The sequence below is a fragment of the Thermobia domestica genome, chromosome 11, assembly GCF_964235325.1.
Source record: "Thermobia domestica chromosome 11, izTheDome1.hap1.1, whole genome shotgun sequence".
Lineage (NCBI taxonomy): Eukaryota > Metazoa > Arthropoda > Insecta > Zygentoma > Lepismatidae > Thermobia > Thermobia domestica.
In genome coordinates, this window is record NC_137464.1 from 198805217 (window position 1) to 198825238 (window position 20022).

Consider the following 20022-nt stretch of genomic DNA (forward strand, 5'->3'; position numbering starts at 1 on the left):
GCAGGGAATTTTACTTGTTAACATTTCTTGCTTTCTTTTAAATGCGAAATGCCTACATAATGAGTTAGATAAACAAGTGATAATATTCTTGATAATATTCTATATCAAGTTTTCAGCTTTTTGACATTAAAAATAAAAACAAGATGCTTTTAATTTATTTCTATATGCTTGTTTTACACATTAAACAGTAGACCTATACAATATGTTAGAACAAGCTGTTTATCCATCCCGAGAAGAAAATTATCTCGCGGCGGACCAACGATTAGACAATGGTTTTGTAGTGCTAGTACATTACCAAACTTCATAGTATTATCTGAAAAAAAAATATTTAAATGCAACCCTGACAATTTATCATCATTATTGTGTTGTATACCCATAATGTAAAGTGAATGAAACTTTTAAGTTTTTACTCTAGAACTTGTCTTATGATAAAAAGCCTTTTTTTAACATTCATCATCCTCTTAGCGTAATATACTAAATAATAATAATAATAATAATAATAATAATAATAATAATAATAATAATAATAATAATAATAATAATAATAATAATAATAATAATAATAACTGATAGTCATTGGCCTCAACATACTTCACATTTTCATTAACCGTAGAAAAGACCGGAGACCGTCAAAGGAGCGATTTAAAATTATATCAGTAATGTTTTAGTATTCACAATACTTTTATATGAAAAACTGTGTTGTTTTCGGAATATTTCATATAAAACAGTCGTCGAGACATAAAATTGTTCAAATCCGCCACAGTAATGAAGTACAAAAATAAATAAATAAATAAATAAATCAAGAAGTTAAAATATATATACATATAAAAAAAGCTTTCCGAATTGCCAACAAAAATTATGTACAGTCAGTGACAAAAGTTATTTCCGTTAGGTAAAATTTGTTTTGGGAATAACGGTGGTATGGCTGGAATGTACAGAAAATTACATCCATTTCAATTTCCTGAAAACTGTACTCAAATCGTTCTTCAATTCTGAAGTTATTTACGAAACTAATTTCATCAAACGGACGTAACTTTTGTCGCTGACTCTATAAACCACCCAGATTTCAAGCACAAACCACCCAGGTCTGTGACTTCTGAATTGAATGGATCAATTTAATTAAGACAATAGTTCCAAAGCTTTTAATAAAAGAACATTTGCGATGGAAAAAAAAGTTTTAATTTTAGCTATATATGTTTATTTTTTCAAAATATGGAAGTCTTCTAATTTGCTAAGTAAAAGATGCATCGACCACAATAACTTTCTCGTTGAATTACGATTAACTATCCATTTTGGAATAACACAGCTAATATTTTCCTACAGCCTACATAAATTTAATCTTATATTATACACCTGGACTGAAAATAAGTTCGTCTTTTCACTTGATCAAACTCGCTAATAGTTTCTTTTCAGCATTTTTCAAAGAAAACAATGGAGTATAATGTACTGTATGAATGAAATATTTATTTATAACGTACGAACAAAATCGGAAATCGTTTCGTGGAAATATTCTCAACAAAACTTATTTCTGTCAATAAACTACCCTTTGTGGATTCTTCTGACGAATGAGGTACATCTCATTGTGGAGTTGTTAATGACTTATATTATTATTATTATTTAGCTGTGTTTTTATTTATATGTACAAAATAGTTACAAGTGCTCTTGGGAAAATCCTTCAAGTAGCACTCACCTCAACTAGTAAACTATCATTTGTGGATTTTTCCGACATAAATGTATTCCAATTGTATATTTGTTAATGAAATGTATGCATAAATCGTTACAACCATTTTTGAGACTGATTCATAACGATTCATAACGATTCTAGTGACGAAAATAATGATTTACATGAAAGTGGACATGCCACAAATACTGAACAAGAGTGCGAACAAAAGTACTAACTTGTACGGGTACGATCCGCAGGAACTAATAATAGAAAGGGGAAGGGAGGAAATATTCAAGCCTATTCGCCTTTCCTAAGGATATGACTATCATTTCTTATCCTCCCTACTCCTTTAACCTAACCGGCATAACCGTGGGACGTAAAACTCAAAGATTTCTTATGCTCCCTAGCCCGAAAGAGTTGTTGTGGCATGAACAATGCTCAATGACAACAAAATTGATGTAGACACAGGTGAGGGGAAAAAATCATGTTATGATAATTGATTATAATTTACATATAGGCGGAATTGATGTTATTCACAAGCTCTGCGGAAATCTACCGAAACAAATGATTACATCTCCTAGGAAAGGTCAATTTTACATAATTTTAGTCTTACATCCCAAATACATACAATAAATTTTGTGTAATACAAATATAACAGATGGATGTAAAACACCCCACGCGTGTGTTTAAGCCCTAAAATTTAGCGCGTGTGTATGAGGGTTAATACAATCCCTTCTTTATACATAATATATAAATTTATTAATACCCCAAACCAATGTTGCCAGATCAGAAGATTAAAATGTAGCAAGGCTGTGATCCAAAAATAGCGGATTAAACTAGTTGTAGCCAAACATAAAAATGCTTTATTTTTGCAGCTGTACACTCTTACTAATCATATTATATATATATATAGTCTTAATGGAAACACCTGGAGTTGGAAATACATCAGTTGCCTGGGTTGCCAACGGTCAGGTGGTGTTACAGCAAATTCCATACTATGTCAGAAGCAATAACCATTTGCAATGAACTGGACAGACGGTGATATATAAAATGGGCGATCTTTCTGATATCTAAAGAGACATGTTTGCTTAAGTTGGTTTTGTGGAGTCTTAAAATACATTTTTCAACCCATAGTATGTTTTTATACTGTTATTCCTTACTTCCTCAATTCATTTGCTATTTTTTTTTCTAGAAGCCATGAATTTTTAAGTTTTTATTATAACTGCACTTATTCATTATGTTAATGTCAGCAACACAATTAAATCTGTAATGTTCATATTTACACGGCTCCGTACAATTATTAGGTCTATGCATTAATTGGGACAGCTACACGGTTAGTGATACTGCAACAACACAAACTTAACAAAAATTCAGTGTTGTCAGATCTGGAGATTTAAAAGCACTAAAACAAGAATTGAACTAGTATCGAAAATGTTAGTTTTACTAAAACTATTGCTCATTGTGAATAGAATACTTAACAAATAAGTTTTGTTATATAAAACAAATAATTTGTGACTTCATATATGAAAATAAGAAAGTAGCCCATTCTTAAGAGTTATAGCCTGCGAATAATTAACACTAACGGAATCTTTGTTGTACTGGAAATCAAAGTTAGCATTGTGAGCTAAAGACAATCTTGTATTGAACTTTGTACTCCAGGAGTTGTATGAAACCTGAAGTCTGAAAGAGAATATAAAATGATCATACCGAAAAACAACTTACCGAGTTTGGAAATATAGCTTCCATTCCCATTCCCATGAGTCTTCCCCAGGCAGCTCCAGTCAGCAGTGATGGAATGAATAACCCACTCGAAACACTCAATCCATACGTCCAACACGACAACAGGAAGTATACAACGAAAAATACTCCCACAGAGATTGGGTTATGAGAACCTAAGAAACATTAACATTAGATTTAATTAAAATATCTTGTAAGCATCATATGATACCATTGTCAATTTATACAATATAAAAATGGTCTATCTAAGCACATTGTAAAAAAATAAATAAATAAATAATAAATAAATAATAAATAAATTAGATACAGCTAAGCTTCTTCGTGTAAGTTACAAACAATAATATGGAGATAATGTCGTCGTCATCAGAGTATCAAGATAAAAAAAAAAAAAAGTGTTATATAAGCAACATCTTGGCAACGCGCGGGCAAACATCCTAGAACGTACGGTTAATATCAACATGTAGTTACATACATTCTAATAGGATGACAACGCACACTGACTTCTCAACCCTCCTCAATCAATAACATTAGTACCAATAACATATTTTCACATTACCGCATAATCATCGAATTCAACTATATTATTATTATTTTCATATCTCGTAGCATTCTAGTACTATCAACGAACAAAAGAAATTAGGGTTAAATTACGCATACGTGGGTTGCATATATTGTATGTACTACTATTACAGATTCTTCTTTTGCTATGCAGTTGCCCTATTTGTCACAGGTATGCATGCTAAGAACAGTTTAAAAATTACACAATTCTAGTAGAATGAATAACAGATGTTATTGTTCACAAAGGAAAATAATATCAACGAAATCCTCAAGGATTCCAAAATATTGATCTAGCAATACCTGTACATGTTGGCAAATCAAATATGCTGGAATTAATTCATAAGCCACCTAGGGTGACATCTGCCGGGCTATTGAACTTTTTCCTTGGTGTTTGTTGGAGGTAGGACCTGTTGACGACGCTGTGGACTTATTTACATCTGTTGTCCACTCAGCCATAAAGGACTTTGTGCCGGTGAAAGCATCAAAATCGAATAGGTTTTCGGTCTGGTATGACAATGAACGACGTGATCTTCTTAAAAACAAAAAGCTTGCCTGGACTCTATGGAAATCACATCCGAGTGACTACACATACAAAAACTTTGCTAAAATTAAAAGCCTTGCCAAGAAGGTACAGTGGCGTAAGCATTTTGAATACATGGACTCAATTGGTGATTTTACTGTCAGCAACCCTAAACTCTTTTGGTCTGTAATTAAATCTAGATCAAAATCTCCGGGCATACCGGCAACAGTTTAAGATGAAAATACTGAAGCGAGTGATCAAAGACCCGACCTCTTTAATAATTACTTCTGCAAAACATTTACTTCCCTTCCCTCTACATCCCATCTGTTCGGACACCTTATCCAACCTTTCTATCACCCTGGACGAAGTTATGGCTCTCTTGCAATTGTTATCTCCACATAGATCACTTGGACCCGATAACATTGGTCCTCTCTTTCTCAACAAAACTGCTTCAGTTATTGCGGTTCCTCTATCTTATTCAATAGATGCTTCAAGGAAGGGTATTATCCCACCAACTGGGAACTAGTTCACGTAACCGCAATATATACATCAGGACTTAAAGATCATGTATCCTCTTATAGGCCAATCTCTCTTCTTTCTGTAATATCAATTATCTGCGTAAAAATAATCAGAGACAGGGTACTTAAATTCACCTCACCTTACATTTACAGTTCTCAGCACGGCTTTCTACCGAAAAGCTCGTCTCACAAACTTAAATACTCTTCTTTCCTGTGCAGTCAAATGTATGAATGACAATATTCAATTAGATGTTATCTTCTTTGATCTCTCGAAAGCCTTTGATTCTGTCAGTCGCATTCATCTTCTTCATAAGCTTTCCAATGGATTTTATGTACATGGTAAATTTCTCTCTTTAGAGAGTTGTTCTTTCAGAGGCGACTTCTAATCCCCAGCCCATGATCTCACGGGTGCCTCAGGGGAGTGTACTTGGGCCCCTGCTATTTGTCCTATATATGGATGATCTCTACACGCACTTACCAGCTCGACCTAGTGGCCTTCTGCATTTTGCTGATGATTGTAAGTTATACAGAGAAATATCATGTCTCCATGACACAATTGCCCTACAGGAAGACATAAATTACCTTATAGGCTGGTGTGAAATGTGGCACTTGAAACTCAACAGTAAGAAATGTGACAATGTTATTATTACTTTGAAAAAGTCTCCTGTTCCTTCCACATACCATATCAATGATTCCCCTATCACACATTCTGCTAGTCATAATGATCTTGGTGTCATCTTTGATTCAAACCTTACATTCCTGACCACATCTCCTTAATACTTAAGAATTCAATGCGCATGTTGGAACTTCTTTATCGATTCACTGAATTACGCATTGTTTCGTCATTAGCAACTTTTTATAAAACTTGAATAGCATCCAAGATCGAATACTGTTCTCCCATACGATGGCAGAGCAGCACCTACACATCTCTCCAAACTTGATTCTATTCTCACTTTCTTTATTGCTATAGTTCGTTTTTGTGTTCCTGCACTTCGAATGTTATCTCAGAAGGAACTCTTGCGACATCTTAATATTCAGACTCTGGAAGTACGCAGAATTATCTCTGACCTGAAATATATCTATTAAAATGCTACAAAAGCTATAAAAACGCCTGAACTCCAACCTCTAACTTTGGATTTCAAACCTTTGACTTACGGTTATTTGTGATTTCACGTTTAACAAAGACAATATTTTAAAGTATGTGTACTTTAAATAAATTATTATTTAAAAGACATTTTTTTTATAAAGTTTATCTTTTAAAGCTATTGTTCGAAGCCTTTGTATTTTAATAAGCCTTCTCCAAAATCAATGCAAATGAATTGTGCTGCCATCTTTGGAGTTCTTTTAAACTATATGTTTGTGCACGTTTATATGTTTGTGGGCAATACTTTCGACAATGAGATCTCGGAAACTACAGGTTCTAGAAAGATGACGTTTTCACTGATCGATTGCAAATTTTGCATAGATTGTCCAGTTCTAATTGATTATTTAAAAAACATGGCCATTATTTCTTTATTACGTTTTTACGGGTGCACTAGAAGTGTTGAAATTTAAAAAAAACTAAAGCATCATATCCTACTTATTATACATTCCAACACCACTTTCTTGTATATACGGGTTGAAAATGTTCTCAGGTGTTTGTTTCCCGGATAGATAATACTGAAAAAAAGAAGGATAACCATTTCTCCAGTCTAAGATGAATCTATATTTTGGAGTGTTTTCCCAAAACACCATATATAACTGACATTATAATTAATTATGTATGTAACATATTTGCTTATTACATACTGCATGCAAGAAGAAAGAAAACACTGACATACATGACTTAGAAGCTCCAACAGGAAGTAGGCTTAAATTTTGCAAACGTTGAAAGATATTGAGGAAATCGAAAAAAAAAATCTCCCCTTTGTGATACTCCTTGCCGATTTTTTTAAAATTTATTTTTATTTATCAAGACGTCTTTCACTTGTGTCTGTAAAGGGACATGTACAGATGTTGTAAGGAATGAGAAGGAGATTTATGCTCATATGCGAATGATGCGCTATGTAGAGAGCACAGGTTCAGCTAGTATCTTCATAAAATAGTTAATGGAAATTTAAGATCGGAAATATTACTTCAGGAACTATCCTTACATGTTCCTTCACGCATAACCCGGAATACCCACCTATTCCATCTTGCCCATCCTAGGTTGGCAATTACACAGAGGTCTTTTTTACAGAATACCAAACTGTTATAATCAAATAACAACTGATGTGGACATTTTTTTCGAACTACCCGGTGTATGAAAGAGCAATTAAACGAGTTTTCACGGGATAATATTACTTTTACACTTCTTTTTGACATTGTTTTATATTGTTGTTATTGTTGTCTTGTTTTTCTTTCTTTTGTTAACATTCCCCTGTATAAAATGGCACAGTTATGCTGTATTTGGGAATTTGTTCAATAAATAAAAAAATAAAAATAAATTAACTTAATTATTCACCAAATATAATTGTGATGCAGATATTTTCACTATCTCGACGAAAAAAAAAACGTATCAAATTTTAACAATGATTTCAGTATTACGAGAGATTACAGAATAAAATTACAAAAACATTTATTATGTGATTAATATACTAAGAAAAGAAACAAAAATGGCAACATCAAAGATATCGATATATGGCGTAATTGTATGTCTATATCGAACACATGGCATTACCACAAAAATGACATACAAACAAGTAGCAGATATAGAATAAGATTACTAACAAAATCAAAGAATTACAGTAAATAGAAATAATTGTAACGATTGTTACGGATAGTTTCAAACCTTGTTTGAATCTTTCACCGACGTATACCTATAGTAGTCCCAATATAAGCCATTTTATTTACTGTCTTGTAATTAATTCAGCAGAGTTAAGCATAACTGACTTAAATACAACATACTCATTTTTACAGTTTTAATAAAAGGTTTACGGCACCGCACTAAACTTTCTTGCTCCAATGTCCTTAAATTAAATCATGTTGTACTGCAGTTCTTAATAAAACATTTTCTTGTGAAATACGAACAAAATTCTGAGGTGTTTTCGGAAAACTTCACCGAAAGAAAACACATCGCCAAAAGTAAGGAGTTGTACATTTTCCATAAGAAATCACTTACGCCATATGTTAGGGTAATTAATGAAAAAATATGTTGGTAAAATAATAATAAAATCGCATGAGTGGTATTTTACAAAGCTGTCAAACACTCACTCTAAGAGTAACCTACTCTTTTAGATATTCTCATAGATGTGATTTATGCAACATTATGAGAATAATAATGTAATATTTATTTATGAAATACGACGCTCGTGTCGTTTTGGAGGAAAGTTTGAAAAGAACCTTATCCCCAAGAGTAAACTACACCTTGTGATTTTTTTCCGTAAAGAATAATTTACACAGTATTATAGAGTTATTAATGAAATATTTATTTATGAAATATGAGCAAAATGGCATGACTCGTCATTAAAAAAAATATCCGAAAAAAAAACCTCACTCCAAGAATAAACTACCCCTCGTAGATTTTTTTCAGCACAATCGAATTATAGTATATTATGAAGAATTACAGTATATTATGAAGAAAAATCACCTAAATCGTTTTTGAGAAAATCGTCCGAAAAAAATCATCCCCAAGTATCCCTCATATATTTTTTCAAGATAAGTGAGTTATACCATATTTTCGTGCTATTAATAAATATTTATGAAATATGAACAAAATCGCCTGAGTTGTTTTCGATAAAATCATCCGAAAACTAGCCTCCAAGAATAAACTACCCCTTCTTATTTTTTCTCAGAGAAATGACTTATACCACATGATGGGGTTGTCTTTGGAAAATTGTTTTATGAAATATGAACAAAATTGATTCTTGAGAAAATAGCAATTTTTGATTTTTACCCTTAAGGATAGTGTAAAGCCATAAAAAGTTTGTTTCTGTGATAAGAGATGGCGTTGCTATCGCCCTATCTTTTAAATTTAAATTAATGTGCACAAAAAATGACTAATAACTTCTACGAATACTGAATTATGTTCTTCGCGGCCAGTCTGTTTGAAAATAATTACTATACGCAGGAATTGCCTCACGCAGATTTTCGAATTGTTGACTCGTTTATTGTCGAGTTCAACTAATTGTTGCAAAGAAATTCAATGCCTATCCCATTATCATTTGTTCTGGGATTCTGAAATTCTGGCATTTGGTACAGCGTGATGTAATCTATGAGTTCCAAGGTGACAATAATTCGACATTTTTTTCCTTTTCGTTGTTGTAAGCTTTCAATTGTTGCAGAGAAATCCAATACCTCTCTCGGTATCATTTGTTCCAGGACTTTGAAATTCTGGCATTTAGCAAAGAATGTTGTAATCTACGAATCTCACAGCGAAAATTTTATTACATTTTTCGTTTACATTATTATAAACTTTTAATTGTTCTGGAGAAATCTTATGCCTTTCCCGTTATCGTTTACACAAGGACAATGAAATTCTGTCACTGAGTACAGAATGAAGTAATGTATGAATCTCAAGGCGAAAATATTTACAACATTTTGTTCTTTCCATTGTTATAAGTTTTTGATTGTTGCAGCGGAATCGGATGCCTCTCCGGTTATCGCTTGTTCTAGGACTCTGAAATTCTGTCATTTAATACAGAACCATGTAATCTATGAATCTTTAGATGAAAATTTTACTAAAATGTATTCATTTCATTGTTGTAAGTTTGTAAATCAACCATTATTGTAAACCAACATAATTTATCTTCTTCTGGTTTTTAGGACAAATCCAGTTTACCGAACCCACAGTCCCCCCTCCCACTTTCTTTCACATCTGTTTTCTTCCCAAGTCTTCATTTTCGTCCCCTCCCCTGCAATTCGTTTCACTTTCCTTGAAGGGAGGGGTAATATTCTTCTGAAGAATGGTAGGCACTTGACACGACCGTCCTATCCTGTCAAAATAACTTCTGTGAGTTTCTCTCTGAACACCAAACACACGCACACACACACACATACCAAATACAACTATACATTCACACGGACCTTTCTGTTCCACATTATGTGTGGAAACAAATACCAAAAACTAAAAAAAAAATATCGGGAACATTTACAAGCAATTTAGAATAAAATGAAAATGAAATCTTTGAGTTTTACGTCCCACGGTTATGCGGGTTAGGCTAAAGGAGACGGTGATGATGAGTAATGAATGAAATGGTGGAATGAAGTGGGAGGAAACGGGAGAACCCCGAGGAAACCCACGCACTTGGTGTTTGTCCTCTTGGCGGGGGCCGGGATTGAACCCGGGACCCCAAGCACCAAAGGTGAACGCTCTACCACTGAGCCACTGCGGCTCCCAATTTAGAATAATTATGTAACTCAATTGAGATATTAGAAAATTTTGGTTGCAAATTTGATATATACAATCAATACACATTTTTCGAGGGAGCAAATGCAGCTACATACTACTATGGCGACAGCTCATCGCATGTTGTTGATGGGAAACATAATGTTGTCTCAATGTCTTATTACTGCATCCATAAAATTGATGAAAAATGGATTGAATTGGATAGACCGCTGCAACATAAACCTCTGAGTTTACATCGCTATACTAATCTTATGAAATTATATAAAAACTAGGCAAAAATCCCTTCAGGAATTTTAATAAGTCGTCTCAGTTCATTGTTTTCTAATTATAGAACTTTCTTGTGGTTATTATATTAGCACATGTGCCTTAGACGAGATGAATAGGGGTTCGATCGTCAGAATTCATGTTACTTGGACTCCACATTAAGATGTAGATCCACGTCTCATATAGCCTCAGTGCTGAAAGGGACAATAAACTATTACACCCATCCTTTTCTAATTATTCATTCACTTACGAAATTGATTACTGTGAACTTCTTCCGTTTAATTCTGCAGACTTCGAACACAAATCAGTTACTTGATTAAGCACTTTTGTACTTGGTGTTTTACACCTTTTTTCTATTCCTTATATAGTGTACCTTGTGTTAAGACTTTCTGATATATGTGTACAATCAGTGGCGTATTTAGGGGCGGCCTTAAGCTCCCCCCTCGAAATCTTACTTACTATAGTAAATTAAATGAAATTTCTTGCAGAATTCGAAAGTTAGCAAAGTCCCCCCCCCTCCCCGAAACAAACTCGTAAATACACCACTGTGTACAATGTTTACACTGTCAGCAAAGATTAAGTCATTTTTTTCTCTCGTTACTGATTAACGTGAACTGAACAGTTCGGTGCGTATCTCAAGGGTTTCACGTACCCGAAGTTGAGAATCGCTGTTATATACTTTAAGTTATATACATCTTTTCTTCATGGTTTCAAAACGATAATATAAATAATAACTCAGATCGAACAACGGATGGTTATTTATTATTGTTTCTATTCGAAAGTGAAAAGTTACAAATTTTTCGAAGACTAGCGTTTGAAGATATCTTAGGAAAACGGCAGCAATTAATTTTCATTTCCTTTGTTCTTTCCAATAAAGTCCAAACATGTCTAGATAAAAATTAGATGTATAGGTTGGAAACATTCATTCCGAGCATCACAGCCATTAATTCCATTGGTTTCTCCACAGTGATCTTATCGTCACTCAACTTCCCAAAGCATTTCTTTTTCTCAAACTTAAACTGCTTTCCTCATTGCGGATCAATTGTCACATGTGTTTACAATTATTTTAAACAATTTGTTTACAACTACATTTCAAACATACATTACACAAAGTAACATTTCAAATACAAACAATAGAAGCAACAATGCTTCGCTTCTTTACAATATATTAGGACACTAGTACAATATTACGGAATACGATGTTGTTCCACATGTGGTAACTCAAATTCACAAGGAAAGCTCTTCTTTTACAAACAAGCGTTAATCGAGGAAAATTCAAAATTTCATTGGAAAAAGCCGATGGTCCGTCTTCATAGTTGACAACTTGTCTATCTCTATTATATTGTTTCTCGTTCATTATTTCGTAGTTTTTAATGTAGTTAGAATTGTGTAAAATTAGATTCCGTTATTTTTCTATCAAAATTATCTTCAGTAATATGAGCCAAGGCACTGCATCTACAATTAAAATTTTCTTCCTTTCTTGTTTACTAAATGAGTAAATAGTGGCATATATAGGTATTTTCGATTCAGGGGCTTCAAGTTTAGTGTGTCAGCTGGAGATGTCAGTTGCTGAAGTCTTCCCTGTTAAGTGACCTCTGTAGATGAAATAGAGGCTCCAAATATATAAAAGCACACGAATCCTTGATTAGAAACAGCCATTGAAGCAGCAGAAAATATAGCTCCACCATGACTTCTTATTTTCTGACGTGTCTGAATCTGTGTCGAAGATTATTCCGTCTAGTTCTGATTCTGGAATATCATCTAAAAAGCTACCTTCAGTTGTTACAGTTCTGCTATCATCTGAATCAAGGGTGGTGAGAGAGTTAGAAGTGTGCAGAAAGTGTAAGAATGTGTTGTTCGACGGTAATTCATCAATTTCTTCAACTTCGTCACCTGTTTCATCTGTAATTAATGAGATCGAAGATTCATCGCAGTGTAAAGCGAAACAGTCGTCACTGGCATCCAGTCTGTGTATTTGAACAAAAGATCTCAAGTCAGATCGAATACTAACATAAGGAAGTATTCCAGTCACAGACATTTCTTGTGGAGAAATCCAGAAGACGCCATACGCTCGCAGAGTGAATATGAAATATTTTGTGACTACTTCTTCGTCGAACTTGAAGCTCCATACAATGTTACCATTAATGTCCCTACTTTGGTATTCGGTGCACCTTCTATCGCAACTGATGGTATCGATAATATCGTCTATGTACGGAAAATGTGCTTCGTACTTCGCAATGTAAGAACTTTCAAACCAATTCTCCATATTTATTTACGAGCTATTTTTATATACGTCCTTTCGATAATACCTTAGTCGCACCACTGAATTTTCCTGCTCTTAGCAACGACAACAGTAAGCATAAGAATAGAAACTACAATTTTATCAACAATAATTTAGAATATTTATCAACAATAATTTAGAATATTCTGTAGTAGGCATAAAATTAGAGAATAAAAATATATACATTAAAAAACGATCATTTTTATTGTTTAACGAACCTCGATTGTGCACCGAGACTAAGGTGATGATGAGATAGATGATTATAGTGGAATGACCAAAGCGAGAGGAAACAGAACCCCAAGACACAGTGTATGCTTATCACAATGCTTATTTAACGGAAGCCGAGGTCGAACAAGGTACCCCAACAGTGGGGTAAGAGAGTACGGATTTAAATGTAAGTTTGAGGGGTTAATATGAAAAATAATATTTAGTATATTTAAGAGGTGCTTTATTTTAAATTAATTTTAATCTTTTTATCAAAATGCGCGTTAAAGAAATGCAGAAAATAACATGTAGCATAGCTACGGAGAATACAGGTACATATCATTTCAGTGAAATTTTACACCCACGGCAACTCCTCAGTGACATCATAGATAAAATATAGCAAATGGAATTGAATACAGACAATCGTAATAAACAGAATGGCACGGAGTACATATATTTTAAAAAAACCGGAAGAATACACACCGAGTGCCAAAACCTGCGAATTCTGACTCACGTCGGGACGTTCTTTATGTTTAATTGGTCTGGAGTTTAGCATTTCTTTTCAGCATCAAGGCTATATAGGAGGCGTGCACCTACAACTTCACGCGGAATGCAAACAACATAAGCTCTCACCGGGAATCGAACCCAAGTCTCCCATACCAAAGGTACGTATGCTAACCATAAACCAACGAGGGACCAATAGATGTTCTCGTTGTGTTTATTTACTCTCTTGGAGCAAGGAAGTGAAAATGAACTTGAGAAGCCTAATGAAGAGCAACAAGAAAGATGAGTTGATTTTACGTTTAACTTGTTTCAGCAGCGAAGCTATATGAGACAGGATCTACTGATTAACATGGAATCCGAACCACTGAGCTCCCGCCAGGAATCGAACCTGGATTTCCCACGTCAAAGGCGCGTACGCTAACCGCTTAGCTACAAAGGAGCTCAACAAGTAAGATGTTTCTTTTGAAGACAGCGTTAGTGTAAGTAGTTATTTTCTTGAGTTATTAGATTGATTAGTTGAGTTATATTGTAGTTTGGCGTCCCGTTCAGCAAAGGGGCTATATGAGAGGCAGATCTACAACGTAATGTGGAATCTGAATCGTGTGAGCTCGCGCCGGAAATCGGACCCAGGACTCCTGGGCTAAAGACGCGTATGTTCGCCATGAGGTAGCTCTAATTGAATAAAATATGTATTAACTAACTAAGTCTATGCCTATGGAATCCGGAGGTTCAATGCCGCGTTCACAAAAGCTCTCCACTGACTTCTATCCTTAGCTAACTGCATCCAGTTTCTACTTTGTATTCCAATCTCTGCGAGATCCATCTTAATATTGTCCTCCCATCTGCGCCTAGGTTTTCCTAATGGTCGTTTTCCGATTGATCTTCCAGTCAAGACTTTGAAAGCGTTTCTACTTTCTTCCATTCTAGCTACATGAACCGCCCACCTAAGCCTCCTAGACTTGATGACCCTAACAATGTTGGGTAAACCATATAAATTATGTAGTTCCTCGTTATGAAGTTTCCGCCATTCCCCATTCCCGTTCCTCTTGGGTCCGAATATTCGTCTCAGGATCTTGTTCTCAAATACTTTCAGTCTATATTCTTCCCTCAGAGTAAGTGACCATGTTTCGCAGCCATAGAAAACAACAGGCATGATTATCGTTTTGTATAGTTTAAGCTTCAAATTCCTCGACAAAATTCGCGACGACAAGAGATTTTGAACCGAATAGTAACACGAATTCCCTGCTTTTAGTCGACATTTAATTTCTCCGTGAATATGATTTTCCTCTGTTAATATTGATCCTAGATATTTGAAACTATCCACTTCATCAAAAGTATTATTTAATATTTTAACGCATCCATAATTTGCTGTATTCCGGTCCCGACGCACTTCCATGTATTTAGTTTTCTCTGCATTTACTTCTAAACCCATGTCCCTGCAAGCGTTTAATAAGATTTCTGTATTTCTTTCTATTGTTCTCCTATCATCACCTATTAAATTTACATCATCAGCATATGCCATAACCTGGTGAATACCGTTCAACTGTAGGCCCTGGTTGCTATCTTTGATTTTCCTTATAGCGTATTCCAGAACGAAGTTAAATAATAATGGCGACAACGCATCTCCTTGTTTCAGGCCATTTTCGACGTGAAAGCTCGTGGACAAAAATTTTCCTATCCGGACTTTACTTTGGGATTCATTTAAACATATCTTAATTAATCTAATTAGCTTTCTCGGTATTCCAAGTTCTGTAAGAACGTTGTATAATGTTTCTCTCCTAACCGAGTCGTACGCCTTTCTAAAATCAATAAATAGTTGATGTACCGGGCTACTGTATTCCCACTTTTTTCCGAGTATTTGTCGAATGATAAATATTTTGTCGATAGTTGATCGATTTCGTCTGAATCCGCACTAATAATCTCCAATAATTTCATCGGCGTATGGGGTCAGTCTTGCTACTAGAATATTTGAAAGGATTTTATAGGGTGTTGACAGAAGAGAAATGCCTCGATAATTATTACAGTCAGTTTTGTCGCCTTTCTTGTGAATTGGAACAATGATTGATTCTTTCCACTCTTGTGGCAATTCTTCCTTGTTCCAGATAAGGAGAATGAGTTTGTGTATCTTGTTCCACAACTTTTCGCCTCCAGCTAAAATTAACTCAGCCGGAATTTCATCTACACCCGGAGATTTGTGTTTCTTTAATTTCTTTATAGCGGTTTCTACTTCTATTCGGTTGGGTTCTGGAATATACAGTGTGTATCTCCTTTTCTCCACGCACACTAGTTTTTGGTTGCGTGTTAAGCAAAATCGTCAAAGAAATCGTTCCATCTATTTAAGATGCTATCCGTGTCAGTGAGAACTGTACCGTCAGATTTCTTTAATATATAAGCACGAGGTTGATAGCCTTTCTTAAATTCGTTCATTCCCTTATACATGTCCCGGATGTTATTATTTTTACTATTATCTTCAAGTTCCTTAATTTTAGCTTTCAGAAAATCGCGTTTCTTTGTTCTAAAAGTTTTGGGAGTTTCCCGCCTGATATCTGCGAAATTTTGTGTAGTTATTTCATTCGGATTTTGTAGCCAGCGTAATTTTGCCTGTTTTCTCTTCTCTGCTAGTTTTATGCATTCCTGGTTGAACCATGGTTTGTTCCTACGTATTTCCGCGTGTCCCAATTTTTCTTTTGCTGAAATTTTAATGCTATCTCTAATTTCAATCCAGGTATCCTCAACACTAGTGCACTCCGAATCTTCTAAAGCCGAGAATCTATTCGAAACTTCAATCTGGTATTCCTCTCTTACCTGGCTCTCTTGTAATTTCTTTAAATTGAATCTCTCCGTTTTCGGACAATGAATATTATCTTTATTCAACGATAACCTCTCTCGTATTATCGCTGCTACCAGGTAGTGGTCAGTGTCACAATCAGCCCCTCTAAACGACCGGACATCAATTATGCTAGATTGTCTTCTTCTATCTACTAAAACGTGATCAATTTGATTATGTGTTTTCCCGTCTGGTGATGTCCAAGTGTATTTATGAATGTCGCGATGTGGGAATTTTGTACTCTTCACGATTAGGTTTTTGGATGTTGCAAAGTTCACGAGTCTAACACCGTTGTTATTACTTTCCTTATGCAGACTTTCGTTTCCTATAATCGGTTTGAAAATATCCTCTCGTCCTAGTGTTGAAGACATGTCTCAAACGAAAAATTTGAAAGGAACTGTTCCTTTACCAGAAAATAGTGTTACTATGCTGTAGTTATGCAATTTTATATGACAAAACTAGCCTTTGGCTAGCTGGGGGTTCCGCCCCCAGATCCCCGCGTTTGCTCGGCCTATGGCCTCGCATGTCTTATGTGTCAACTTTTGCATTAACAGTGAATTTCATACATTTGCTCTTCATATTTCCTATATTTGCCCAGCTGGGGGCTTCGCCTCCACACCCCCGCCTACCTGACCTTTGCTTTTTTCATCATATACAACTCAAGATCGCATTATGATAAACTAAATACCGTATTGACCTTAATATAAGCCGCACATTTTATCACCATTTGAATTGTGGAAAATTAGTATGCGTCATATACTAGTCCCAACCTTACTAAAATTACAGTTCTTGATATCGTGTGCTGTTACAAATGGGCTGATTCCTCATTTTAAAATAACGATAATAATACAACAACAGCATTGTAGAAACTGACCACATATAAATGTTATCCAGCAATAACATTGTCGAAACTAACTTTCGGTAGTTAACAGAAGTATAAAGCTAACAAAGAAAGTTTTGTCGTTTTCTCGCTCACCACCTTTGAACATCGATATGTCACCTAAGACGTATCTGGAAGATCAAACTTAGTCCCCATCAGCATCGACGACCTTCTGCCAACGTTCTTGAAGGCCATGGATTCCATCGCGGTAGAACTTGGTGGACCGTGAAGCGAAGAAGGTATCGAGTGTATTTTGCACCTCTACTGGAGATTTGAACTTACGTTCTCTAAGGTGATTGTGTACGGAATGGAACAGGTGGTAATCTGACGGTGCAATGCCCGGGTGGTATGGGCGATGCAATAGTGTTTCCCATCCAAGGCGTAGAATGGTGTCTCGTGTCATCCTAACCATGTGGGGCTTACCATTGTCCAGGAACAGAAGGATTCCTTTGCGATTCAGAAGTGCTGGCTTCAGAGTTCGGTATTTTTCTTGAACACGGCTCAACTGCTGGCAGTACACAGTTGTATTGATGCTTTGACCAGCTGGTAGCAGTTCCCAATGCACGATGCCGCGAGCAGTCCACCAAACACACAGGAGGAACTCCTGTGCAGTGCTGGTTTCGGTTGTTTTTGAACCGGTTCATGGGATGCTAACGAATGATGACTACGAACTTGTTAAACCACCGCTGCACTGTCCGCGTAGTCATGATACCCTTACCAAAGGTCTGGCATATCTTCCGCCCCGCTGCAGCGTCGTTTGACCCCAGTTTGAACTCGTACAGCATACACACCCTTACGACGCTCTGTGGAGGTCCCATGTTCACTCTGTCCTTACACAAGTTCACGGTGTAACTGAACTGCCACAACCAGGTAGTATGTTAGATATACCCACACCAACAACTGACCATCGCCTTATTTCCATTCTCATTCAACTCACGGTGTGAGGGCCAATGGAACACAGACCTCACAGAAAGCGACAGAACTTTCTTGGTTACCTTATAGTATGGCAACGATTGATGACTATGATAAAAATAAATAGGCAGTGCAAATTTTATAACATATTAAAATATGTTAAAGCAGTAAAAACAATTAGAAATACGTCAGATGCACGTGTGAGAAATTGCCTTCCCTTCCAAATAAATTTCGATTCAAATTCAAAATCAATCATTTGTTTTCTGTTTGTGATTGATTGATTGAAAAAGAAAATAATTTATTTCTAAAAACAAAAAAGTGATATTTAAAAAATAAAGTTTACACTGCCTCAATTTTTAAAATTTGATTCAAAACAAGGGATGCACACAAGATGAGTCAAGTTGAAATTTAAGTCTGTCTCTACTTGTATCGACAGAAATGCTGTTTCGATTCGACGGGTTTAAAATCCCGAGCCACCGTTTATTTGAAAAATATAAAGATAAATTTTGACATAATATATAGATAATTTATATAGACATTATATTTAGATACATACAAAATCTAAAGATAGGCTTGGGTTTTCAATCAAAATTTGAAAGTGGACCAGCTTTATTTTGTAAATATATCTTTAAGTTTCTTTTTTCTTTTTTTTTTTGAAACTTTTTTTCTTTAAAATAATCAATAACAAAAGAAGAGCTAAGGATTGACTTGGGCTCTGAATCGAAATTTGAAAACAAATGAATATCGTTTCACAGTGTGGAACTAAGACTTCCAAATTATGTGAATTCAATACTCAAACATGGAGTAGCGCATGTGTAAGTACTGGTCGATATAGTAATAAGATCAAGTCGCTGGTATAGTCGCTGTCACTTATTGTTTTTGTTCTACGGCGATAAAGGTTTAAAATAAAAATAGTTTATTTCAATCACTTCTGGTTTGAATAGAAGGACCGCGGTGGCTCACGGTGATATCAAGAGAAAAAGGTGTTTGTCCAACACAAATTTACTATTGAACGACCTGAATTAAAGGTAGTGTCCAGAAAAAAAAAAAATAAATAAATAAAAAAAAATAATAAAAAAAATACAATACGCTGGTGTGCCTTAAAAAAATAAATAGATATATAATAATAATGGAAACGTTTAAAATACTATTTTAACTCGTGTGAAGTCTAAACTTGATAATTTCGGTGGTGGTGGGCTTTGAACTTTTTACCTGTTTTGCTGGGACTCAACCCGTTACCATTCATACCAGAACTGAGAGGTCTGTTATTAAGTTACAGCAGCCTGCTAACAATAATCGCGTATACTGTGAAAATATAACACGCAACAAAAAAGTTGGGATACGGTAGCTCAATGGTAGAGCGCTCACCTCTGGTGCGAGGTTTCTTGGTTTCATCTTAGGCTATGTGCGTTTGTGGTGGACAACATTGTGTCGGTAAGTTTTCCCATTCTCTCTCATTCATCAATTCCTTTTACAATCATATAATTTTATTAATCATCCATCTCTTTTAACGTACAAGCCATAACTATGGGGAACGTAGAATTGAAGATTTCATTTGATTTTCTCAATAAAAAGGTACACTAAGATTTTGATAAACATTTTATCCGATACGAAGAGAAATAGGAAGAAAAATGAAGAACATAGAAATATCCAGGTGGGTGGTGTGAAGCGTCCAGGTGGGTGCCATCCTAGGATGACATCACAAGATAGTGTTGCAAGGATGAAAACAAAGTATTTCAAGGGGGCCGCGGTGGCTCAGTGGTAGAGCGTTCACCTCTGGTGCTTGGGG

The 20022-nt window shown here is 35.2% G+C and overlaps 1 protein-coding gene across 1 annotated transcript in view; it reads right to left on the bottom strand.

Annotated features, from left to right (window-relative positions):
• The window catches only part of ClC-b (chloride channel protein 7), a 79502-nt gene that overhangs the window by 20820 nt on the left and 38660 nt on the right, over nucleotides 1–20022 (bottom strand). Inside the window, exon 11 of the mRNA XM_081731502.1 lies at nucleotides 3386–3555. Within this exon, the coding sequence (XP_081587628.1) occupies nucleotides 3386–3555 (170 nt within the window). The remainder of the gene's footprint in view (nucleotides 1–3385; nucleotides 3556–20022) is intronic.